This window comes from Nycticebus coucang, chromosome 8, assembly GCF_027406575.1.
Source record: "Nycticebus coucang isolate mNycCou1 chromosome 8, mNycCou1.pri, whole genome shotgun sequence".
In the NCBI taxonomy this organism is placed as follows: Eukaryota; Metazoa; Chordata; class Mammalia; order Primates; family Lorisidae; genus Nycticebus; species Nycticebus coucang.
Genome location: NC_069787.1, coordinates 101,446,739 through 101,465,448, shown reverse-complemented (window position 1 = coordinate 101,465,448; position 18,710 = coordinate 101,446,739). Strand labels below are relative to the sequence as shown.

General features: G+C 51.6%; 1 protein-coding gene across 4 annotated transcripts in view; it reads left to right on the top strand.

Moving 5' to 3' along the window:
* Positions 1-18,322, top strand: part of KY (kyphoscoliosis peptidase) — a 59,144-nt gene extending 40,822 nt beyond the window's left edge. For 2 of the 4 annotated variants that reach the window (XM_053600423.1, XM_053600421.1), the window contains 6 exons: positions 1,368-1,476; positions 2,922-3,039; positions 11,624-11,812; positions 12,006-12,056; positions 13,063-13,253; positions 17,164-18,322. In XM_053600423.1, coding sequence (XP_053456398.1) covers positions 1,368-1,476; positions 2,922-3,039; positions 11,624-11,812; positions 12,006-12,056; positions 13,063-13,253; positions 17,164-18,059 — 1,554 coding nt within the window. In that variant the 3' untranslated portion in view covers positions 18,060-18,322. The remainder of the gene's footprint in view (positions 1-1,367; positions 1,477-2,921; positions 3,040-11,623; positions 11,813-12,005; positions 12,057-13,062; positions 13,254-17,163) is intronic. The other 2 variants (XM_053600424.1, XM_053600422.1) reach the window with 1 other exon arrangement.
* Positions 18,323-18,710: the final 388 nt, after the last annotated feature.

Here is an 18,710-nt window from a genome sequence, read left to right as displayed (position 1 = left end):
CTCCACATTCTTGCCAACCCTTGTATTTTCTGATTTTATTTTTTAATAGCCACCTAGTAGGTATGAAATGGTATCTCATTGTGGTTTTTATTTGTATTCTTCTCGTGCATGACTGATAATTTTGAGCATTTTTTTTAAAGACAGAGTCTCACTTTGTCAACACTGATAGAGTGCTGTAGCATCACAGCTCACAGCAACCTCAAGACTCTTGGGCTCAAGCAATTCTCTTGCCTCAGTCTCCTGAGTAGCTGGGACTACAGGCGATTTTGAGCATTTTTTCATGTGTTTATTGGCCATCTGTGTATCCTCCTTGGAAAAGTATCTATTCAAGTCCTTTGCTGGTTTTTGAATTGAGTTGTCTTATTGTTGTTGAGTTGTAGGAGTTCTTAATATATTTAAGAACTCCATCACATTTAACCCCTATCAGATACATAACTTCTCCCTTCTGTAAGATATCTTTCTGCTTTCTTAATAATATCCTTTAATGCACAATTTTTTTATTTTAATGATTGTCAGTTTATCTTTTTTTTTTTGGTTTTGTTGTTTGTGCCTTTGTTGTCACATCTAAGAGCTTATTGCCAAATTCAAGTGAAGGATCATTCCAGGCAACCCTGAGTACCGTGGAGGGGGGATTGAGGGCACCAAATTGGGGTCTGGTGCCAACAAGGTCATGAAGATTTACCTTAATGTTTTCTTCTAAGAGTTTTGTAGTTTAATCTCTTAAATTTGGGTCATTGGTGACTATTCTGTACCCACTGAATGGACATGGCACCTTTGTCAAAAATCAGTTGGCCATAGATGTATGAGTCTATTTCTGAACTTAACTCTATTCTATTGGTCTATATGATCCTTATGACGGTACCAAACTGTTTTGATTACTACAGCTTTATGATAAGTTTAGAAATTGGAAAATGAGTCCTTCAACTGTGTTCTCCATTTTTCAAAATCATTACAGCAATTGGGAACACCTTGTAAATCCATAGTAATTTAAGGACTGGCTTTTCCATTTCAGCAAAAAAAGCTATTAGAGTTCTGATAAGGTTGTGTTAAATGTGCAGATTGTTTTTGGTAGTATTGACCATGACTAGGGTCTGCTACAGCCACCCAGATGCCCACTTGACTGGCCCTAGGATCTATGGGGAAAAGCTGTGGTGGCTCTAGGGCCCACGATTTAGCTGGTCAGCACCACATGCCCTGTGCCACCCCCTCCTCCTCTCAGTTTGCCTTGAGCCAGCCTTCATCCCTCTGGGCCTCTCCACCAGTTTCTCCACCTGGAGGAGGGACAGCACTGGCTGCAGGTGTAGGGTCCTGGGCCCCTCACGAGCCCTCCCTTGGCCCTGATACAGCACACCCTTCCTGCTCCCCAGGTGACGGCCAAGAGCGGCCTGGATGAGCTGGTGAGTGACCTGCTTCAGGAGGCCCACACTGACCTGGAAATGGTCCGTGCCATCTGGATCTGGATCTGCCATCACATAGGTAGGCACACCTGTGATGCAGCTGGGTCTAGAGCCCCTTGCTGCCACTTCCTATGGGCCCCTACAGGGAAGTGGAAGGTAGGGGAGGGGTGCAGATGGCTTGACCCAGTAACCAAAGACCAACCAAGGAGGGTCAAACTTACCATGTGCTAACAGTCTCCATAAAGGCTATTCAGAGGATGGGGGATCCCTTATGATCCTCTGCCCATAGCCAGTGTCCAGAGCTGGGGCACTAAGCAGAAGCCTTCCCCAGCTCTGGCTTCAGAGTAAACCTGCTTCACAAAGATGAGAGCCCGGGACAGAAGGGCATCTCTAAGAAGGACAGACATTGGTTAAAGGGAAGTTGCTGTCTGAGAAGTTGTTGATACTGCAGAGGTTTCATTAAGTGCCAGTGCCAGGAAGGGCGGGTACTCCTCTTCCTGCTCCCACACTGGTGGCCTCTGTCTCAGGTGCCAGCCCAGTCTCAGGGTTCTCAGAGCCACCAGAGGACATGGGCCTGCACAGCTGCCCTTAGCTCTCCACAGGACAGCTGTAGGAAGCTCGCCAGGTCAAGCCAAGCCACAGAGGTGGTTGCTAAGGGGACACTGACCCTTGCTGCCTTGCAAACACAAACGAGGGGGTGGAGGACCAGGTTTGGGGTACAGTCCTAGTCCTTTGATAAGGATCAGCTAGGCCTTTCCTGACCCTCTGCCACTGGGCGATTCCTTTGTCCTGAAGCAGCAGCTGGGGATGAAGCCTTAGAGGAGGAGCCCACCTGGCACAGGTGGGAGGTCTGAATAGAGCCTGGGGCCACTTGTTCCGACCCCAACCCCACTGGCTCCACCTGGACCTTAAAGGGGCAGGATAAGAAACAGAACACTTGGTAGGACCTGGTTTACTGCGCCCAAGCCCACACTGACGCACACGCATGTGCGCACACACACACAGTCCCTTTGGGCACCAAATGGCTAGTCACTCCAGTCTCAGGGCCTCACCACAGGCCTCAGGCTCTCTTCCCAGTCCCCATGTGCCCTTATTAGTAAAGTGACAGGCCGTGGGAGAGCAGCCTTCTCTACTTGGAGGTGAGCTTTAACCACAGCTCCATGTGCCCTCTAGGCCAGCATGAGGCCTTGTCTTGGGGCACCTGCACAGTTTCACTGGAACTGTGTACAGAACTGTGAGGTGGGGACAAGCAGAGGCAGCCCTGCACCCATGTGCTGTCTTGGTCCCTTCCCTTCCCAGCTTCTCCTCAGAGGCCTGAAGGGTGGCCTGCTCTGCCTAGGCCTTCTCTTCCTCTTTTCACTTGCACAAAGAAGTGACAGTTCCCAGGTCTCACTTGGACCAGGACCCTGCTTCCATTCAGTCCTCCATGGTTCCCTGGGGCAGGGATGGAGCCTCCATCTCCCCACACTGGTCTCACCACCTCCCAGACCCTGGTTCCTCATGACCTCCTCCTCTGCCCTCCAGAGTATGACATTGCAACTGCCCAGGAGAAGGACCGCCAGGCCTTCAAACCCACTGACATCCTGCGGACCCGGAAGACCAACTGCGATGGCTATGCTGGCCTCTTTGAGAGGATGTGCAGGTGGGAGAGGCCAGAGCCCCAGACTGACCCCCAGATCCCATCCCTCCTCCCCCCTCTGAAGTGCTGTGTACCTTCACCCACATGCCAAGCCTGAAACCTGAGTTTGCAAACTCTGCTCTGGAATCCAAGTGAGTCTTGAAAAGGTCAATTTCTCCCTTTTTAACACCAGCATAATTGACTTTGTACCATCTGCCGGGCTTCGCGATGCATTAACATAATGGCAGATGAATGCACAGAGATAATTTGGTTATAAAAAGCCCTTTTTCTGCCTTCTCTCATCTCTGTGCAGCTGAAGGTTAAAAGAACGACAGGCCTGGGAACGGGAGGACAGTGGCTGTGGGTGCCAAAGGAGCTGTGAAAGGCCGTTCTTGGGGGAAACTAAAGATCTCCCAGCTGAAAAGATTTGTCAGTTGGAAAGCTGAATAAGTAGGAAAGAGTTGTTCTTGGAACCTTTGGGGTCCATTTTCAGCAGTCTGGGAAGTGAGCATGTGGCCAGGCTACTGGGGTGCGTGACAGCTCTGTCCTGAGCAGGAGAATGGGCCATTGGCGGTTCCCAGTGATTTGAAAGTCTCAGGGCTGGAGGAGACCTCCTGACTCCCACAGCTTCCTGTGCCCACTCTCTGAGGTCTGCTGGACTCCCCCAAGAAGAAATCAGCTAGGCCCTGGCTAAGAGCCCTTCCCCAGGGGGTGCTGAAGGACTGCCCACTGCTCTGCTGGCCTCTGAGAGTAGGTATTCTCCGACACCCTGATGTCAGCCCACCAGAGCTGCGGATGGCAGTTCATCATGCTAAATACAAGGAACGCTGAGTCCACAGGTGGGCAGCTCCCAGGCATCTGCAGCATGCGGCCTCTTCTGGCCTGAACTCCCTTGTACATAGTACTGCCCCACCTCCACTGCCACTGCCAGCCCTTCCCTTTCCTCACTTCCAAGGCCTACCCCTGAGACCACAGCCCCAAAGGCAACCAGGGAGGGTCAGGGTACAGAGAACATGCCACCCTGGCCACGCCCCAACCATTCCTCAGAGCAGCTCTCTGCACCCCTCCATTCCCATCACTATTCCCCACCCCACATCCAGGAGCCCCCACTTGCCTGTGGGCCTCTGCCAGTCTGGATCCTCTCCGGCCCTGGATTCCTAACCATGGCTAAAGGCTCACACTGTCCCACGAAGCCCTCCAAACTCTGGCCTCACCCCTCTTCCATCCCTGCATGCTGTGACACATGCACTTCCATCTGCTCACACATACCGGCATGTCCCTAATGCCCCTTCCAGGCCCCACTCCAGGAGGGCCCCCCACCTCCCTGCCTGGATAGCCTCAGCGTGCGCGCGCACACACGCGCACACACACAAATACTCCTCATTGCAGACAATTTATAAAATACACTAAAGTGAAAAGAAATTGTTACTCTCCACTTAGAGCTGACACTGTTAACATGGTGTCCTTTCCCTCCCTGGCTCAGGTCTTTGCAGGCAGGCAAGCTCTATGCTTATTTCTTTTCGTCTGTCCTGAGTTTTCCATGTCCGTATGCTTTAGCCCTCTCTCCTTCTGGTTCCCTAATGATTACCCACCCCAGAATCCTATACCCGGTAGGCCCTCGATAGACAATATTCCTAGCAGATTTCCATAAAATGGGCCTTATTTTCTTTTTAAATAGTGGAATAATTGCCACTTTTTAGCTCCATTTTTCCTAGCTTTTTTGTTTTCTTTTGTTGAGACAGTCTCACTACATCACCCTCAATAGAGTACTGTGGCATCACAGCTCACAGCAACCTCAAACCCTTGGGCTTAAGCGATTCTCTTGCCTCAAGCCTCCCAAGTAACTGTGACTACAGGCACCCGCCACAATGCCCAGCTATTTGCCTAGCTTCTTTAAGAAGAAGATTATTATCATCTGATTTTGCAAATTTGAAAACACGTGGGTATTTTTTTGCATATGATACACAGGATATATCCTTTATTATATGACAGGATATATCCCCTTTTATGCAGTATGAACTTTCTAGCATACTAGAGAAGATGAAAGTCAAAGCCAGAAAGACCTGGGTTCTAGTCCTTAATTTACCACTGTTTAGTTTTCTTTGTTTTCATAAGGTGCTTAGCCTCTTAAAACCTCAGTTTTCTTGTCTGTGTATTGGGGACTGTGTCACCTGCCTGGCAGGACCACGAGACTAAATGAGAAATGCAGTTTGGGGTTTGCTAACCTGATTTGGGGCATTGTTTCTTTATTAGCCTTTCCTGAGTATTGGAATGCTTTTGCTCTGTGGAACTTTCCTACAGACTGCTGGCCCACATAGACTCAGAAAATTGACACTTGCTTTTAGTGAAACTGTCAGCTTTTTGGCCTGGTCTGGATACTTAACAATAGCCATGTTCTGGCCTACAGCTGATCATTAAAACACATCCCAACATTTTTGTCATTTGAAGTTAGTACCAACCTAGCAATTACCATGTAAAAAATTCCTCACCCTGCCTGAGACACATAACAGTAGCTCACCGTTCCTTAAATTCCTTTAGCTTTTGCTTTAAAGATCAATAACCTATCCATGCATCCCTTTCCTATTTCTCTTTACCTTTAAAACTGCCAGAAGTTTGGTAAATTCATTAGCTAATTCCTTAATAACTGAAGACAAGTAATCCACACTTGCTGATTTATCACTGAGTGGCTGTCAGGGTGGCCTGTCAGCAGGAGCTGTACCCCACCCACCCACCCATCCTACCTCCTAGCAATGGCCTCGTTAAAAAATGATTTAATAAAGCAATTTGGTGGAGGATTCAGATAGTTTCACATCACTCGTTTCCTTCTTGTTCTTTCCCAAGTTACTGACATGTGGTTTTTCTGTGATTGCCATTGCTTGTAACTGCTGGACAAATTTCTTTCTGACTCTATCACCAAGCATTAATCTCTTTCTTTTTACCTCGATTGCCCACGTCCATACTTGATTCTGCCTAATTTCCTTGCAGGAGCCGAGTTTAATTCCCCAGGCTCCTGCCACCGAGTCAATCTCCCAAAAATCCTCTTCCCCTGTTATCAAGCCCCTAGCACCACGCACTAGCAGATTCTTCAGAGACTTTGGATAAAGCCAGGGGCTTATTATCAGTTTGAGGCTCTGGTGCTGAGGGGAATGGTTGTCACCAATCAGATGTCGGGTGGTGTCCCATTCATCCTCCAGCTCAAGGTCCCCCTCAATCCCACAACATCTCTTGGTTCCAAAGGTTTCCAAAGATGTAGGCCTTCAGGACAATGCAGATTAGTTTGATAATCTTAAATTATCACCAAATCCAACTTTGTCATATTAGGCCTCCGAAAAGGATATCTAAATTTCCCCCACCATTATACATGCCCTAGAGGGTGGCACCCACAAATCACTGTAGCAAAAAATGTTCTCATTTTACTCTGTATGCTACCTATAAATTTATAGATTAAAACAAAATCTTGATTTGCAAAAGGGCTGGTGCTCCCGAGCTGTGCATTAGGACAACTGTGTCCCGGTGCTGCTTCAGCTGCTGGCAAGCTGTGTGTCCTTGGGCAAGGTGGTCTCCCTCTCTGAATTGCTGATTCCTCACCTATTGGAGAGGAGGTCTCTGAGGTCACATCTCAGGAGCCTCTACATAGGCAAGGTCTTGGATCCAGAATTATTATCATGATTTCAAGGTAGCCTTTAAGGTAGTATAAGAAAAGGGAGCACATAGGAGAAATATAAAAACACTGTCCTATTACAAGAAATCAAGTACTTAAATTATGAAAGATAAGTCATGCTTTGTCCTGCCGCAGTGTAGAAGCCACAGTTTATCAACAAAATACTGAACAAAAAGCTTGCTTTATCATCTCTCCTGCTGCTGTGGTCCCGCTCTCCTGTTGTTTCCCCACTTTGACTGAGACATCCTGGGACAAGTGACCAGAGCTGGGTGAGGGATGGTCAGAGCCCACCGTTGCAGGACACCCTGCCCTCCCATCAGCCTGGCTGTGGTGCTGGGTATAGCACAATCACGTGGTTCCTATGGCAGGCCCTGGGCCATTTCAGTACAAAACGACAGTCATAGTCTTCACCCGCCACCTAACTCAATCAGTATCTGAGGATACACTGCACCAGACTAGAACACACTCATCTTTTTTAAATAATGAGGATGATGCATTCACAGAAGCCTCAGCAGCTGTGGGGAATGCCCAGGTCATGGCCTAGCTGCCCCTCTGTTCAGTCCTGCTCCATCAAGCCGCATTTGGTGGCCATGTGGTCTTTTGCCGCTCTCAGGGCTTCTCTCGTTGGGTTCCTAAGGCCTGACACTTGCCAGCAAGTGGCTGCAGCGTGCCCAGAGAAGCTTGCTCAGGGTGTCTTGAATCCAGGTTTTCACTGTGGCTTGGGATACATATCTGCCACAAGCTATGGAGGTGGCATTGGACTTGTCAAGACTGTAAATTAGAGCTAAAGGTCTGCAGCCTAGGGTTGTTCAATAGCTCTCCTCCCCTCGGGTAATGTTTATTTAGGCTGTAGGATAGCTGATTGGAGCTCTTCCTCCATCCCTCCTTCACTGCTGTTGTAGCTCCTGCATGCAAAGTTTATTCCTCCTCCCTTGGACTCCCCAGGGCTTTGCTTGTTCACTGGTGTTTTAGTGACAGTTCAGATGTCTACCCACCTTCCACCTGTGAGCACATCCAGGGCAGTCACTTAGTCTTATTTTTGGAGTATCATTTTACTACAGTAGAGTCTCCATAGCTGCCCACCTCCCTCCACTGACCATGTCCTTAAGTTGACCTACTGGACATGCGCCACAGGTACTATCAGTACAGTAGGCCTAGTTCCTTGTGTTGACCATGTGTTTGTTACAGTCCCTTAGACGGCCAACTTACAGAGTTCCTGGACTGCTGTGCTGGGTTGTGCCAGGTCATGTTATATTATTCCAGGTGCCCACCACAGTGCTTTGTACACACTGTGTGCAGTCAGCGGTCTTTGGATGACATGAAATGGCTGTGGTCATTCTGACTAACCACCAGTGACTGGACACAAAACTCCAAGTTCCACAATCATTATCTTATACATACGGGTTATTTTGCATAAGAATTATGGGGTATTAACAACAAGGCTTTACATTATGACTTCATTTGTCCAATTCATCTCGCACATTGCTGCCAGGTAATAAATTATCCTCATATCATCAAACAGGGCATTAGCTTACAGCCGAGTTTCTTTTTTCATCATTGGCCTGTTCCAGGCATTTCCCCACAGGCCTTCCGGCTTCTCCTCAGCCCATCAGAGGGGAATCAATCCCTGGAGATCATTCCATGCCAACCTTTCTTTCTGCCTATGATGAGCCAGGCAAGGCCCCCCTGGAGGTCACCTGCAGAGCTGGGGAGGTGGCCTGACTTCCTGGCCCAGCCTAGCAGCCACCACCGTGCACTGGGAGCAGCACAGGTGGATGTTCCTGCTACTAGGTTCTTCCTCCTCCATCCCTTTCCAGGTCAGGAGAGGCTCTCACTGAAGCTCTCCTACGTGGTCCTCAGATCTTGCCTCTACTTCATCCCCCTAAAGGGAGGACATCCCCTGGGGACACTGCCTGAATATGGCTTCCTCCAGGAGGACAATCAGGCAGAATCTGAGCTGAGCACAGCGCCCACACCAGTGCCCATCCACCTTACCCCAGCGCCTGGACGTCGCGTGAAAGCTAAATGCTGCTTCTTCCTCCCTTAACGCCAAGTGGCTCTGAGCAGAGGACGAGCATCGGTGGGCACTGCGTCCAGAGGGCCACAGCACCACTCAGTCAGCTCACCTTAATGCAAAATGAGCCATTTTCCAAACCCTGCTGCTCCCAGGACTCCTTTTATCCCTCCACAGCATACTAGAAAGTGATGTGCACAGATATTCCGGGCGAGAATGAGAAGTCATTCACTGAAGAATATAATTTCAAATGCTACTTATGGATTATTTTTCCAATTTGAAAACACATAATCATTATTGAAAATTTAGAAAATAGAGTGAAGTTTAAGGAAGAAAATTAAAATAAATCACCCATAATCCAGTGCCTTTTGCGCTGTCTCTCCCTGCCCCCCCTCTCCATGTGCACACACACTGGCTTGTACTGACCGGAGAGTTTGATGTGTTCTTGTCGGCTGGTTAACATTGTGTCAGAAGCACTGTGTACTTCAAAAAATACAGGCAGTCCCTAGGTTATGAAGGAGATAGGCTCTATAGGTTTAAGATGAATTTGTATATAAGCCGAAACAGATACATTTACTATTACCTGGAATAGCCTCAGAAAAGAGAGTTGTCCGTCCGTTGGATGTTTGTAACTTGGAAACTAACTATAATAGCCTCCACTCATTAAGTCAAAGTTGTACGTATGTTGGGTGTCTATAACATGGGGACTTACTGCAATAGCCTCCACTCATAAGGGCAAATTAAATGTTTGTAACTCAGGGACCACCTGTAAGTTTCACATTTCTCCTCACCTAATCTCTGAGTGGATGGGACTCACCTCCCACTTCCACCCCTCACTTCCATCTGCTCTTGTTTTTGACCCTCCCCTCAATGCTGGAGTTTTTCTCTCAGACTATAAGGACCTTCCCTCAGGTGTCCCCATCCTGGGAACAGCTCCACTCAGTCCGCCTGGCCCCAGCATCCACCACCTGATTGCAGAGGAATGAGACAGGGCTGCCCTAAGGATGTGGCTGCTCCTCCTTCCCTCCCACAGGCTCCTCGGCCTCCTGTCTTCTTCTCCAGGAGTCTTTTATGGCCTTTACCAGCAGGAAACCCTAACACCAGGGTCTAGTTTCTCTTGATGTCTTCTCCTGTCTCCCTAGCTCCTGAAATTTCTCCCACAGGGCCAGGACCCAACTCCCAACTAGTAAGTGCTCGTGGGATTCCCCTAGAGAGCCTGGGAGGGCAGACTCTCCTTCTGAGAAGCTGCAGGCAGAAGGGTAAGGGCCGTGAAGTTTCCAGGCTCCTAGGGAACCTCAGCATGGGTGGCCTGGCCTCTCCGCAGGTGAGGAACACCAAGGCAGACGTGGAACACATAACTGTTCCACTCAGGTGAAGTGACACCGGTGGCAGGGACATTAGAATCTGTGAACCTTCAAGATACCACAACGAACGATATGTCAATATGGCTCTAATATGCAATCAAATCTTCTGCTAGTTTTTAATTGTATGTTCCTTCTTATAGACAAAATCCACCTCATTCTTACAGTAAACGCATGACCAGTTCACCCCATTTACCCTGAGAGGTTCCATGGCCCTCTTCTTTAGAGCACCGAGACTACAGTCCCAACCCACGGAAGGACCCCAGATTCCACAGGCCGACTCACTGACACAGGCCTGGCGGATGTCCCTGACTGCAGAGTCCACTTGTGTCAGCAGAGTGCAGGGTCAGCCCCGTGTGGGGAGCTGGGCAGCTGGGGCACTGCTCGAAGGAGCCACATCACAGGGGCAGTGCACACAGCCTAGATTCCACAGATTTCTGCGTTTGCTGTATTAGTTTACCACAAGTGCAAGGAAAGTGTCTTGAGGAAGGGGCAGCTTTTTCTAATTCACATAAAATCCCCAGAAGAGCTGGCATGGTGCATCCCTAGGTTAGACTAGTAGTGGAATTGTGCACACACGCCATCCCCACAGCTGTCTTGTGCAGGGCAGGCATGCTGAGGAGATAGGGGAGGTGACAACAGCAGGACACTCAGGGGCCCAGACCTGAGCCTCCGGGTTTCCTGCTCCAAATGCCTCCTGTTATGTGGTCCCTAGAGGTGAGCAGTGCCCATCCCCATCCAGGTTCCCAGAAAGTGGTGCCATCTCAGCTGTGAGCAGTGAGGGAACACAATGTCAAAAGGACCCCAAAGCTCAGGATGGCCAGCCAGCAATTCCAATCCCACGGGTCAGCTACAGGAGACTCCAAACTGGGGTCCAAGCAGCCAGTCAGTGAATAACCTTAATGTGTGGTAGTGGCTCGCTCCCTTTTCACAGGGCACAGGCCCGTCGGTCAGACTGGACAGATCCTGACACTGGGCCATCCTCCCTGGGCTGGGGCTGCAGACACCAGCTTGCCTTCCCCTCAAGCCCCCACACCGACGTCCTTGGGAGGATGCGGCAGCAGAGTCGGGCTCGCTTCCTTTGGCACCTCACAGTCAGCATCCCCAGCACTTCACTCGTGGCATGAAACCATTTCTTCAGTCACATGTCCAGAGGAGCCCTGGCTGTCCCTGCAGCTGTGCTCACCCCTTCTGTATAGGTTTAAACCCAAGAACATTGTCATTTCCCTGGCTCCCTTGTTCTGGGGGCAGCCTCACACTTGCCCTCATTCTTTCCTCCTGAAGAGCTGCTCGTGGAGCGTGTCAGGCAGGCTCTAGGGAGGAACATGGCAGAAGTGATCTGAATGGTCTCTGGGGAGGAGCAGACAGCGGAGACTGCAGCCAGCACTGTGCCCAATGCCCCACTCCCAGGATAGAAGCCCTCAGGGCTGTATTTATGTGAGTGTGTGAGAGGCAGGGGAGAGGAGCAACACGGGAGGACTGATGGACGGCAGACGCACCTGAGGCCTGGGGTCACAGACAGACAGACCCGGGGGCCACGGGAGCCCTGCTCAGGCCCCTGTCTTCCCCCAGGATCGCGGGAGTGCAGTGCATGACTGTGCCCGGCTACTCCAAGGGCTTCGGCTATCAGACAGGGCAGAGCTTCTCTGGGGAGTTCGACCATGCCTGGAACGCTGTGTTCTTGGAGGGGAGATGGCACCTGGTGGACAGCACCTGGGGCAGCGGCCTGGTTGACACCACCACCTCCAAATTCACCTTCCTGTAAGTACAAGTCTCTCCGTCTGGTCTGCTGGGTGTCCAGTCAGTGGAAATGGAGGAGGCAGCAGGTGGGAAAGGAGAGCCGGGAGACTGCGACATCCCCACTTTTCTAAGTCTCGGATATAAGCTGGCTCTAGGCCCATTGTGCGGGCCCAGGCCCTTTTGTCTGTCACCTCACCCTTCTATCCCCCTACAGCTCCCTCTACCAAAGCACTAAAAGCCTCCAGCACGTGCCCACAGGCCACAGGTGAGGAAAGGCAGAGCTAAGACACTACTTCTGTTGTGGGCCGTTTCCCTCTGGGTCTTTGGCCTATTGCTGTTACTGCTGGGACACCACACTGTTCTCCTGCTATTGGCCCCTGCTAGGCTCCTTCTCCTCTCTGGAATGAATGAAACCATATCACATCTCCAAGGAAGGGATGCCATGGGTGGTGCAGGGTCACTGCAAGCCATGTGGGCCAGGTGGCTGGGGTGCAGGGGACTAGAGAAGAGCTCTGGCCAGCCCTGGCCTCAATCAAGGCCATGTACAACATCATTCATGGAGCAGGCTGTCCACCAGCAGCTCAGATCCCTTTCTATTCAGAAAAGTGAATGTGCTCTCTCAGATGTACGCAGCTTAAATCTTGGCACTCCCACACGTGGGACAAATACAAGCCAGGCGCATGCGCCCTGCACACAGGGCCTGTGTGCTCACAGATGCCTCCTTCACCTCCGTTTCTCTGAACACAGCTCACCTTAGACAGAGCAAAGCCTCCCCCCTTCACGGGGTAAGTCTCCCCATTCTTTTCTTGATCCCCTTTGTGACCTCCAGGGAGCTGCAGAGGCCCCCTGTGGCACAGCCACCAGGCAGAGCCGAGACGGGGGATGAGACGAGGGCCTCCTCACAGCCCACTGCCAGCACCTGGTCTGCAGGTTGCTTTTTCTCCCTTCAAGTTTCTGTTTATCTTTGAGAGCAGGTGGAGCGCATTCTCTCCAGCCCCGACACCCCAGGTGCTGAGAGCGGGCCACAGTTTCCGGCCTCAGACCCTGGCTTGGCTCCAGTTTCTGGAAGCATCCACTGAGGAGGAGTTTCTATTGTCCATGTTAGGACTGGAGATGGTACCTCCTCCATTGGAGTGTTGATAGGACCCCTCCTGTCCATGTGTTAAGCAAAAGAAAGCCTCAGAGGTCCCCCGTTGGCCCTGCCTCTCCTGCCCAGAGCCAGGCACAGGCTTAGCCCACACGACCACTGACCAGCTTGTCCCCTGCTTCAGCTACAACGAATTCTACTTCCTCACCCATCCTGCACTGTTCATTGAGGACCATTTCCCAGACAACAAGAACTGGCAACTGCTGAAACCACCACAATCTCTAAGGCAGTTTGAGAACAATATGTATCACAAGAGTGAATTCTACAATAAGGGGATGCTGAGTGCCCACCCGGAGACATCCACGGTCAGAACAGGTGAGCCGCAGCAGGGGCAGAGCAGCATGGGCCCTGCCTCCAGGGGCCCACCTGAGGCTGCCCTGCCAGGCACCCTGTGTGGCCCATGAGCATGTCAGTTTGTGGTGGCTGCGGAAGCAGCCCAGGTCCTCGGGGAAGGGCATGGACATTGGCACAGGGGCAAGGGCAGAGGCTCACTCACACTGGCATAAACCAAGAAGGGGACATGTCGAAAGACTGCAGGGTTCCCAGCACTGAGGCCCTGTCACACAGCCAGAGCTGGAGGTTCAAGCTGGGTGAGTTTCTCTGTGCGCACGGCAGGGACAAGGACTGAGGACTGCCCAGGGCCTCCTGGTGAAGTACCACAGACATTGGCCATCCCACTTTGTTCTCCTCCCAGACTCCCACCAGAGAGAATGTGTGGCCCTAACAGTTGGTACCTGTGTGCCTGGGTCTAACCACCGAGGTCTACGAGCAGCAGCAGTCCCCACAGGAAGCTGGGGGGGGGGGGCCCACCCAGGACAGAATGCTGGGGCAGGCCTTCTTAAGGAGTAGTCGCTGAGCCAGGTCTTGGGAGGTGGGTAACAAGTGCAGTGGGTAGTTGGCAATAGATGTATTTTAGGCAGTGATAGGAGAGGAGGGGGCACAACAAGCCCCCATTTCCAAACTCCAGCACTCCAAAGGAGCCCTGGGTTTCAGAAGGCCTAGCCTGGCCTGGCCAGCTCAGCCACCCCCCACTTCCTAGAGGCAAGATCCAGCCTTCCCCAGCCAGCTTCCTGGGGCTGGGCAGTGCAGGACACGGAGTTTAGTGTCTTCCGTGGCTGGCCTGGGCTGACATTGGGCCCCTCACCCATGGGGCTAGCCGGGGGAGCCAGAACTTTGTCATGAGAAAGCAGGGCTTTTTCTAGAAGGCTGTTATGCCTCTCCATGGCCCCAGGCTCAGTGAGTTGAGCAGGCTCAGTGAGTTGAGCAGCCCACCCTCCCACACGTCACCAAGGGACTGCCTGTTGTTATGGTCTGTGCCACCAAGAGGCATCCGTAGGTCCAGAACAGGAGGCCTGAGTTCACACTGGCCACTAGGGTGGCCTATGAGTGGGCCCAGGATGAGGGGGAAGCTGGGGAGCAGAGATGCCCCCAAGTTTGTTCCAAGCGACTTGTCCCTTCCTCTACACACAGGCTTCCTTAGCCAGGCTGCCGAGCTCTTGCATATTCTTCAGAACTACAAACACCTGGCAGCTCCTGCTGCTGAACTAGCAGCGTGGGGGTGCTCGGCTGAGACTCTTGTCTCTGGCACTTGCATAGGGTGGCGAGCCTGTGCAGTCTGGGGCAGGCCACTGTACCACAGGGAGGAACCCACCAGGCCCCAGCAGCAGCACACTAATGCCACCAAGTTCAGTTTGCCTTTTCAAGAGACATAAAAATGTAAACATCAGATTGTTTAATTTATAGCATTTGAGAACTTGATTCCATATTTGTGACACATATGTAAAGAACATTTCTTTGTGGTAGCTAGTTATGTTAAGAGTAGGGATGAGAAAGAAACCAGAGAGAAACTAAGGACAGAAGGAAGAGGGTGCCCAGACGGGGGGATGGGAGAGAGCTAAGGAGGGGCTCAGGAAGGAGGATGCAGGGACGTGGGAAGAGGCCACCGGCTCCTACAGAGGGTCCAAGGGCCCCAAAGCTCAGTGGTTATATTGCCGGCCACGTACACCAGGGCTGGCAGATTTGCACCCGGCCAGGGTCTGCTAAACAGCAATGACAACTACAACAAAAAAATAGCCAGGCATGTGGTGGGCACTTGTAGTCCTAGCTACTTGAGAGGCTAAGGCAAGAGAATTGCTTAAGCCCAAAGAGTTTGAGGTTGCTGTGAGCTATGACACCACAGTACTCTACCAAGGGTGACATATTGAAACTCTGTCTCAAAAATAAATAAATAGGGTGACGCCTGTGGCTCAGTGAGTAGGGCACCAGCCTGACCAAACTGCAACAAAAAAATAGCCAGGCATTGTGGTGGGCTCCTGTAGTCCCAGCTACTCAGGAGGTTAAGGCAGGAGAATCGCCTAAGCCCAAGAGCTGGAGGTTGCTGTGAGCTGTGATGCCACAGCACTGTACTGAGGGCAACAAAGTGAGACTCTGTCTCTAAAATAATTAATTAATTAATTAATTAAAAATAAAATCTTAAGGGCAGCGCCTGTGGCTCAATGGAGTAGGGCGCTGTCCGCGTATGCCAGAGGTGGTGGGTTCAAACCCAGACCCGGCCAAAAACTGCAAAAAAAATTTAACTTTAAAAAAAATAAAATCTTAAGTCTCCCCCAGAGGCTGACTGAACCCCAGACAGTGGGGTTCTTCTTTCTTCTGGAGAAAGGAGATCAGACATGCCTCAGCATGTCCCACCCCGCTTAGAGAGGTCCTTTGTGACTCATTAACAGCCCTAAGACTATGCAAAAAAAAAAAAAGAATTAGCCACAACACTGGTATGTTCTCTGTGGCAGAGCCAGGGTCAGAAAAGAGGCTTCCAGGGAACCCAACCTCACCTGATGGGGCCAAACAGACTTCTTTCCAGGGAGGCCTCATTTAGTCTTGGGGGAGGCGTGGGGAGGGAGGACCCTGCAGCATGGAGGGGTGTGACCCCGGCAGCTCTGAGAGAACAGAGGAGACAGACCTCTCCAAGGGGTTCTAGTTTGAGCTGGGTGCAGTTAGAGGGGCTCAGATAGGAGGGGTGAGCAGATGGACATTTGCATAGGAACCTGTGGGCTTGAAGCTCCACAATCAAAGGTGGTTGCAGGGGGACTGGACCTCATGGTGTGGGAAAGATTCACAACCAACTCTGATGTGAGATGGAACAGGACGGGCTGAGAGCTGTGGAGGGCTGAGTCAGCCTCTGCCCTCTGAGCTAGTTTAGAAGAAACAAGAGGAGGGAAGGGTTTCCACCAGGAGGGGATACCAAGTCTGCTGCTCTCAGTCACTTTCCTGCAGAGGTTCCCATGGGACAGATGTGACTGAAGGCAGGCATGCATTCTGCCTCCCCAGCAAGAGAGTCTGAGCCCACACCAGGGAGGGTTCCTAGTGAGCCCAGGCTGCATAGCCTGTCTCCTTCCTTTGCATTCATCTATGAACAGGCTGGGGTCCTGAGGCTAGTGGCAGGTGACCAGCTTCTGAGGGAAGGAAAAATCAGGCTCTCAAAGAAGTCATTGCCTCTTCTCATGGTCCTGGGAGCCAGGGAGGACCAGATAGGTGAGTCCTCACAGGCTGCAAAGACCAGGGAACTGACCTCCTGTCCCTAAAAATTAATCACCAGAACAGAGGAAACAAAACTGCAGGGTAAAGGGAGAGCCAGAGGGAAGGGGGTGATGCAAAAGACCCCCTGTGCACACACTGACCCTTCAGGGTCCCATTCCAGAAACATGGCTAAGACATACCTAGGTGAGAAGCAGGCAGGGGCCAGGGGAGCACAGTCTCCTGGAGTGAGGCCAATCCAACTAGATTCAAGGTCATGTGTTGACATGACAGCTGTTGATGCTGTAACAAACCGATGCTGGAGGGGGTGGCATGAAAGTAAGACCCAAGACTTGGGGGAGATGGTGCCCTTCCTGCCCTCTCTAGAATAAGGCCACCTTCATGTAATGGGAATTAAAGGGGGACGGAGTTTTCTTGACACACACACCCCCAAGCTTTCAGTGCTCTGAAAGAGATCCACCTAAAGGGGGTAGAGGAGCCCTTCCAGAGGAGAGCTGCAGACAGCTGGTACTTTGTTCAGTGTTGTCACATCAGTTGCTTAAAGTCAATCATGGTGATTACGGCACAGAAATGGGCAAGTGCCACTTGTACGAGTCAGAGCTGTTTTCCCCAGAGAGAGAGAGAGGTTAAACATTTACCAGCACATCAGCACATGGAGGACCCATCCCTCCTGACCCCAACTTTCTTTCCACAGTAAATGGGAAAGCTACAATCACCATTGAGAGCTGTGCCCCAACACTGTTCATGTTTATGCTCAATGGCAAGCAGGAGCACGGGCTGCTGAGCCTCCGGAAGAACGGGATGAAGCTGGAGGTGTACCCTGCAACCATGGGCACCCACAAGCTGCAGATCTTTGCCAAAGGCAACTCTGACATCTACAGCTCGGTGCTGGAGTACACGCTCAAGTGCAACTACGTGGATTTGGGAGTCCAGCTGCCGTCTGAGCTTCACCAGCCCGTGGGCCCCAGCTGGTTCTCGGAGCAGATGGGCATCACGAAGCCCTCCCACCCTGACCCCATCATCCACACCAGCGACGGGCGCTGCTCCATCAGCTTCGGCGTGGAGGAGGGCATCAGCATCCTGGCTTCGCTGCATGGGGATGACGGCCCCGTCACTGAGGAGACGCAGCGGCGCTACATCTTCCAGCTGCACCGGGAGAAGCGGGTAGAGCTGAGGGTCCAGCTGCCCCATGCCGGCAAGTTTGCCCTCAAAATCTTTGTCAAGAAGAGGCAGGAAGCAGGAAACTATGTCTTTGTCTTCAATTACCTCCTGTGCTGCGCCAACACCAAGGTCAACTGGCCTGTGTTCCCCGAGAGCTTTGGCAACTGGGGGCAGGACAATGAGCTGCTAGAGCCCCTGTCGGGTGTGCTTCCCGCCAACCGGAACATCCCATTCAAACTGAAGCTGCACGGCATTGCCAAAGTCCTAGTGAAGGGGCAGGACACGTGGCCCCTGACCCTGAGCCATGAGGGCTACTGGGAGGGCAGCTGCAGCACAGCCGGCTGCCAGGAGGTCTACGTCATGGTGCTGGAGAACGCTAACCACAACTTCTACTCCTACATCCTGAAATACAAAGTGAATGCCCAGTGAGGGCCTGGCCCCACAGGCCCTCCAAAAGGCCAAGGCCAGGCCTGCCTGGAGGGGTCCAAAGGCAGTGCAGAGAGCCCTGGACACCACTGAGTCTGCATGAAATCACTTCTAGGCCTCTGCCTCAGTCTCCCTGCTCTGCCACAGAAGCTGTGATATTTATGTTCTGAAGGCTTCACTCACTTGTCTCCCTGGCCCAGGGGACAGAGGCAAAGGCTCTTTAGAAGAAAAAGGTGCTATGTAAATCCAAGGTATTGTAAACTGTACACCAGCGCCCAGATGCCCCCTTCTCGTGTCCACGCTGTTGCGTTGTTGTAGGCCCCTTGTGGGAAAGCAGGGATATTGCCCAGGCTAAAAGCTTTTCACATAATGCTTAGAGAATTCCCCTCCATGCCCAAGAGGGGCCTGATTTGCAAGGCTGAGTCAGCCTTGAATCCCAGAGCCCCTTTCAACAGCATGACAGTGTTTCTCCACAGCTCCAGGCCCCCAGGGAACGTCGGACTCTCCTCTTTTCCCAGACTTGACCATCTTCCGCATTCCTGCTGCCTCTTCATTAGCTACTTCTTGTTCTTCAAGAGCCCTAGACAGAAGGTGCCAAGAGGAAGCTGCCACCCCACGACCCCCGCTGGAGGCTGAGCACCCACCGAGTCCCAG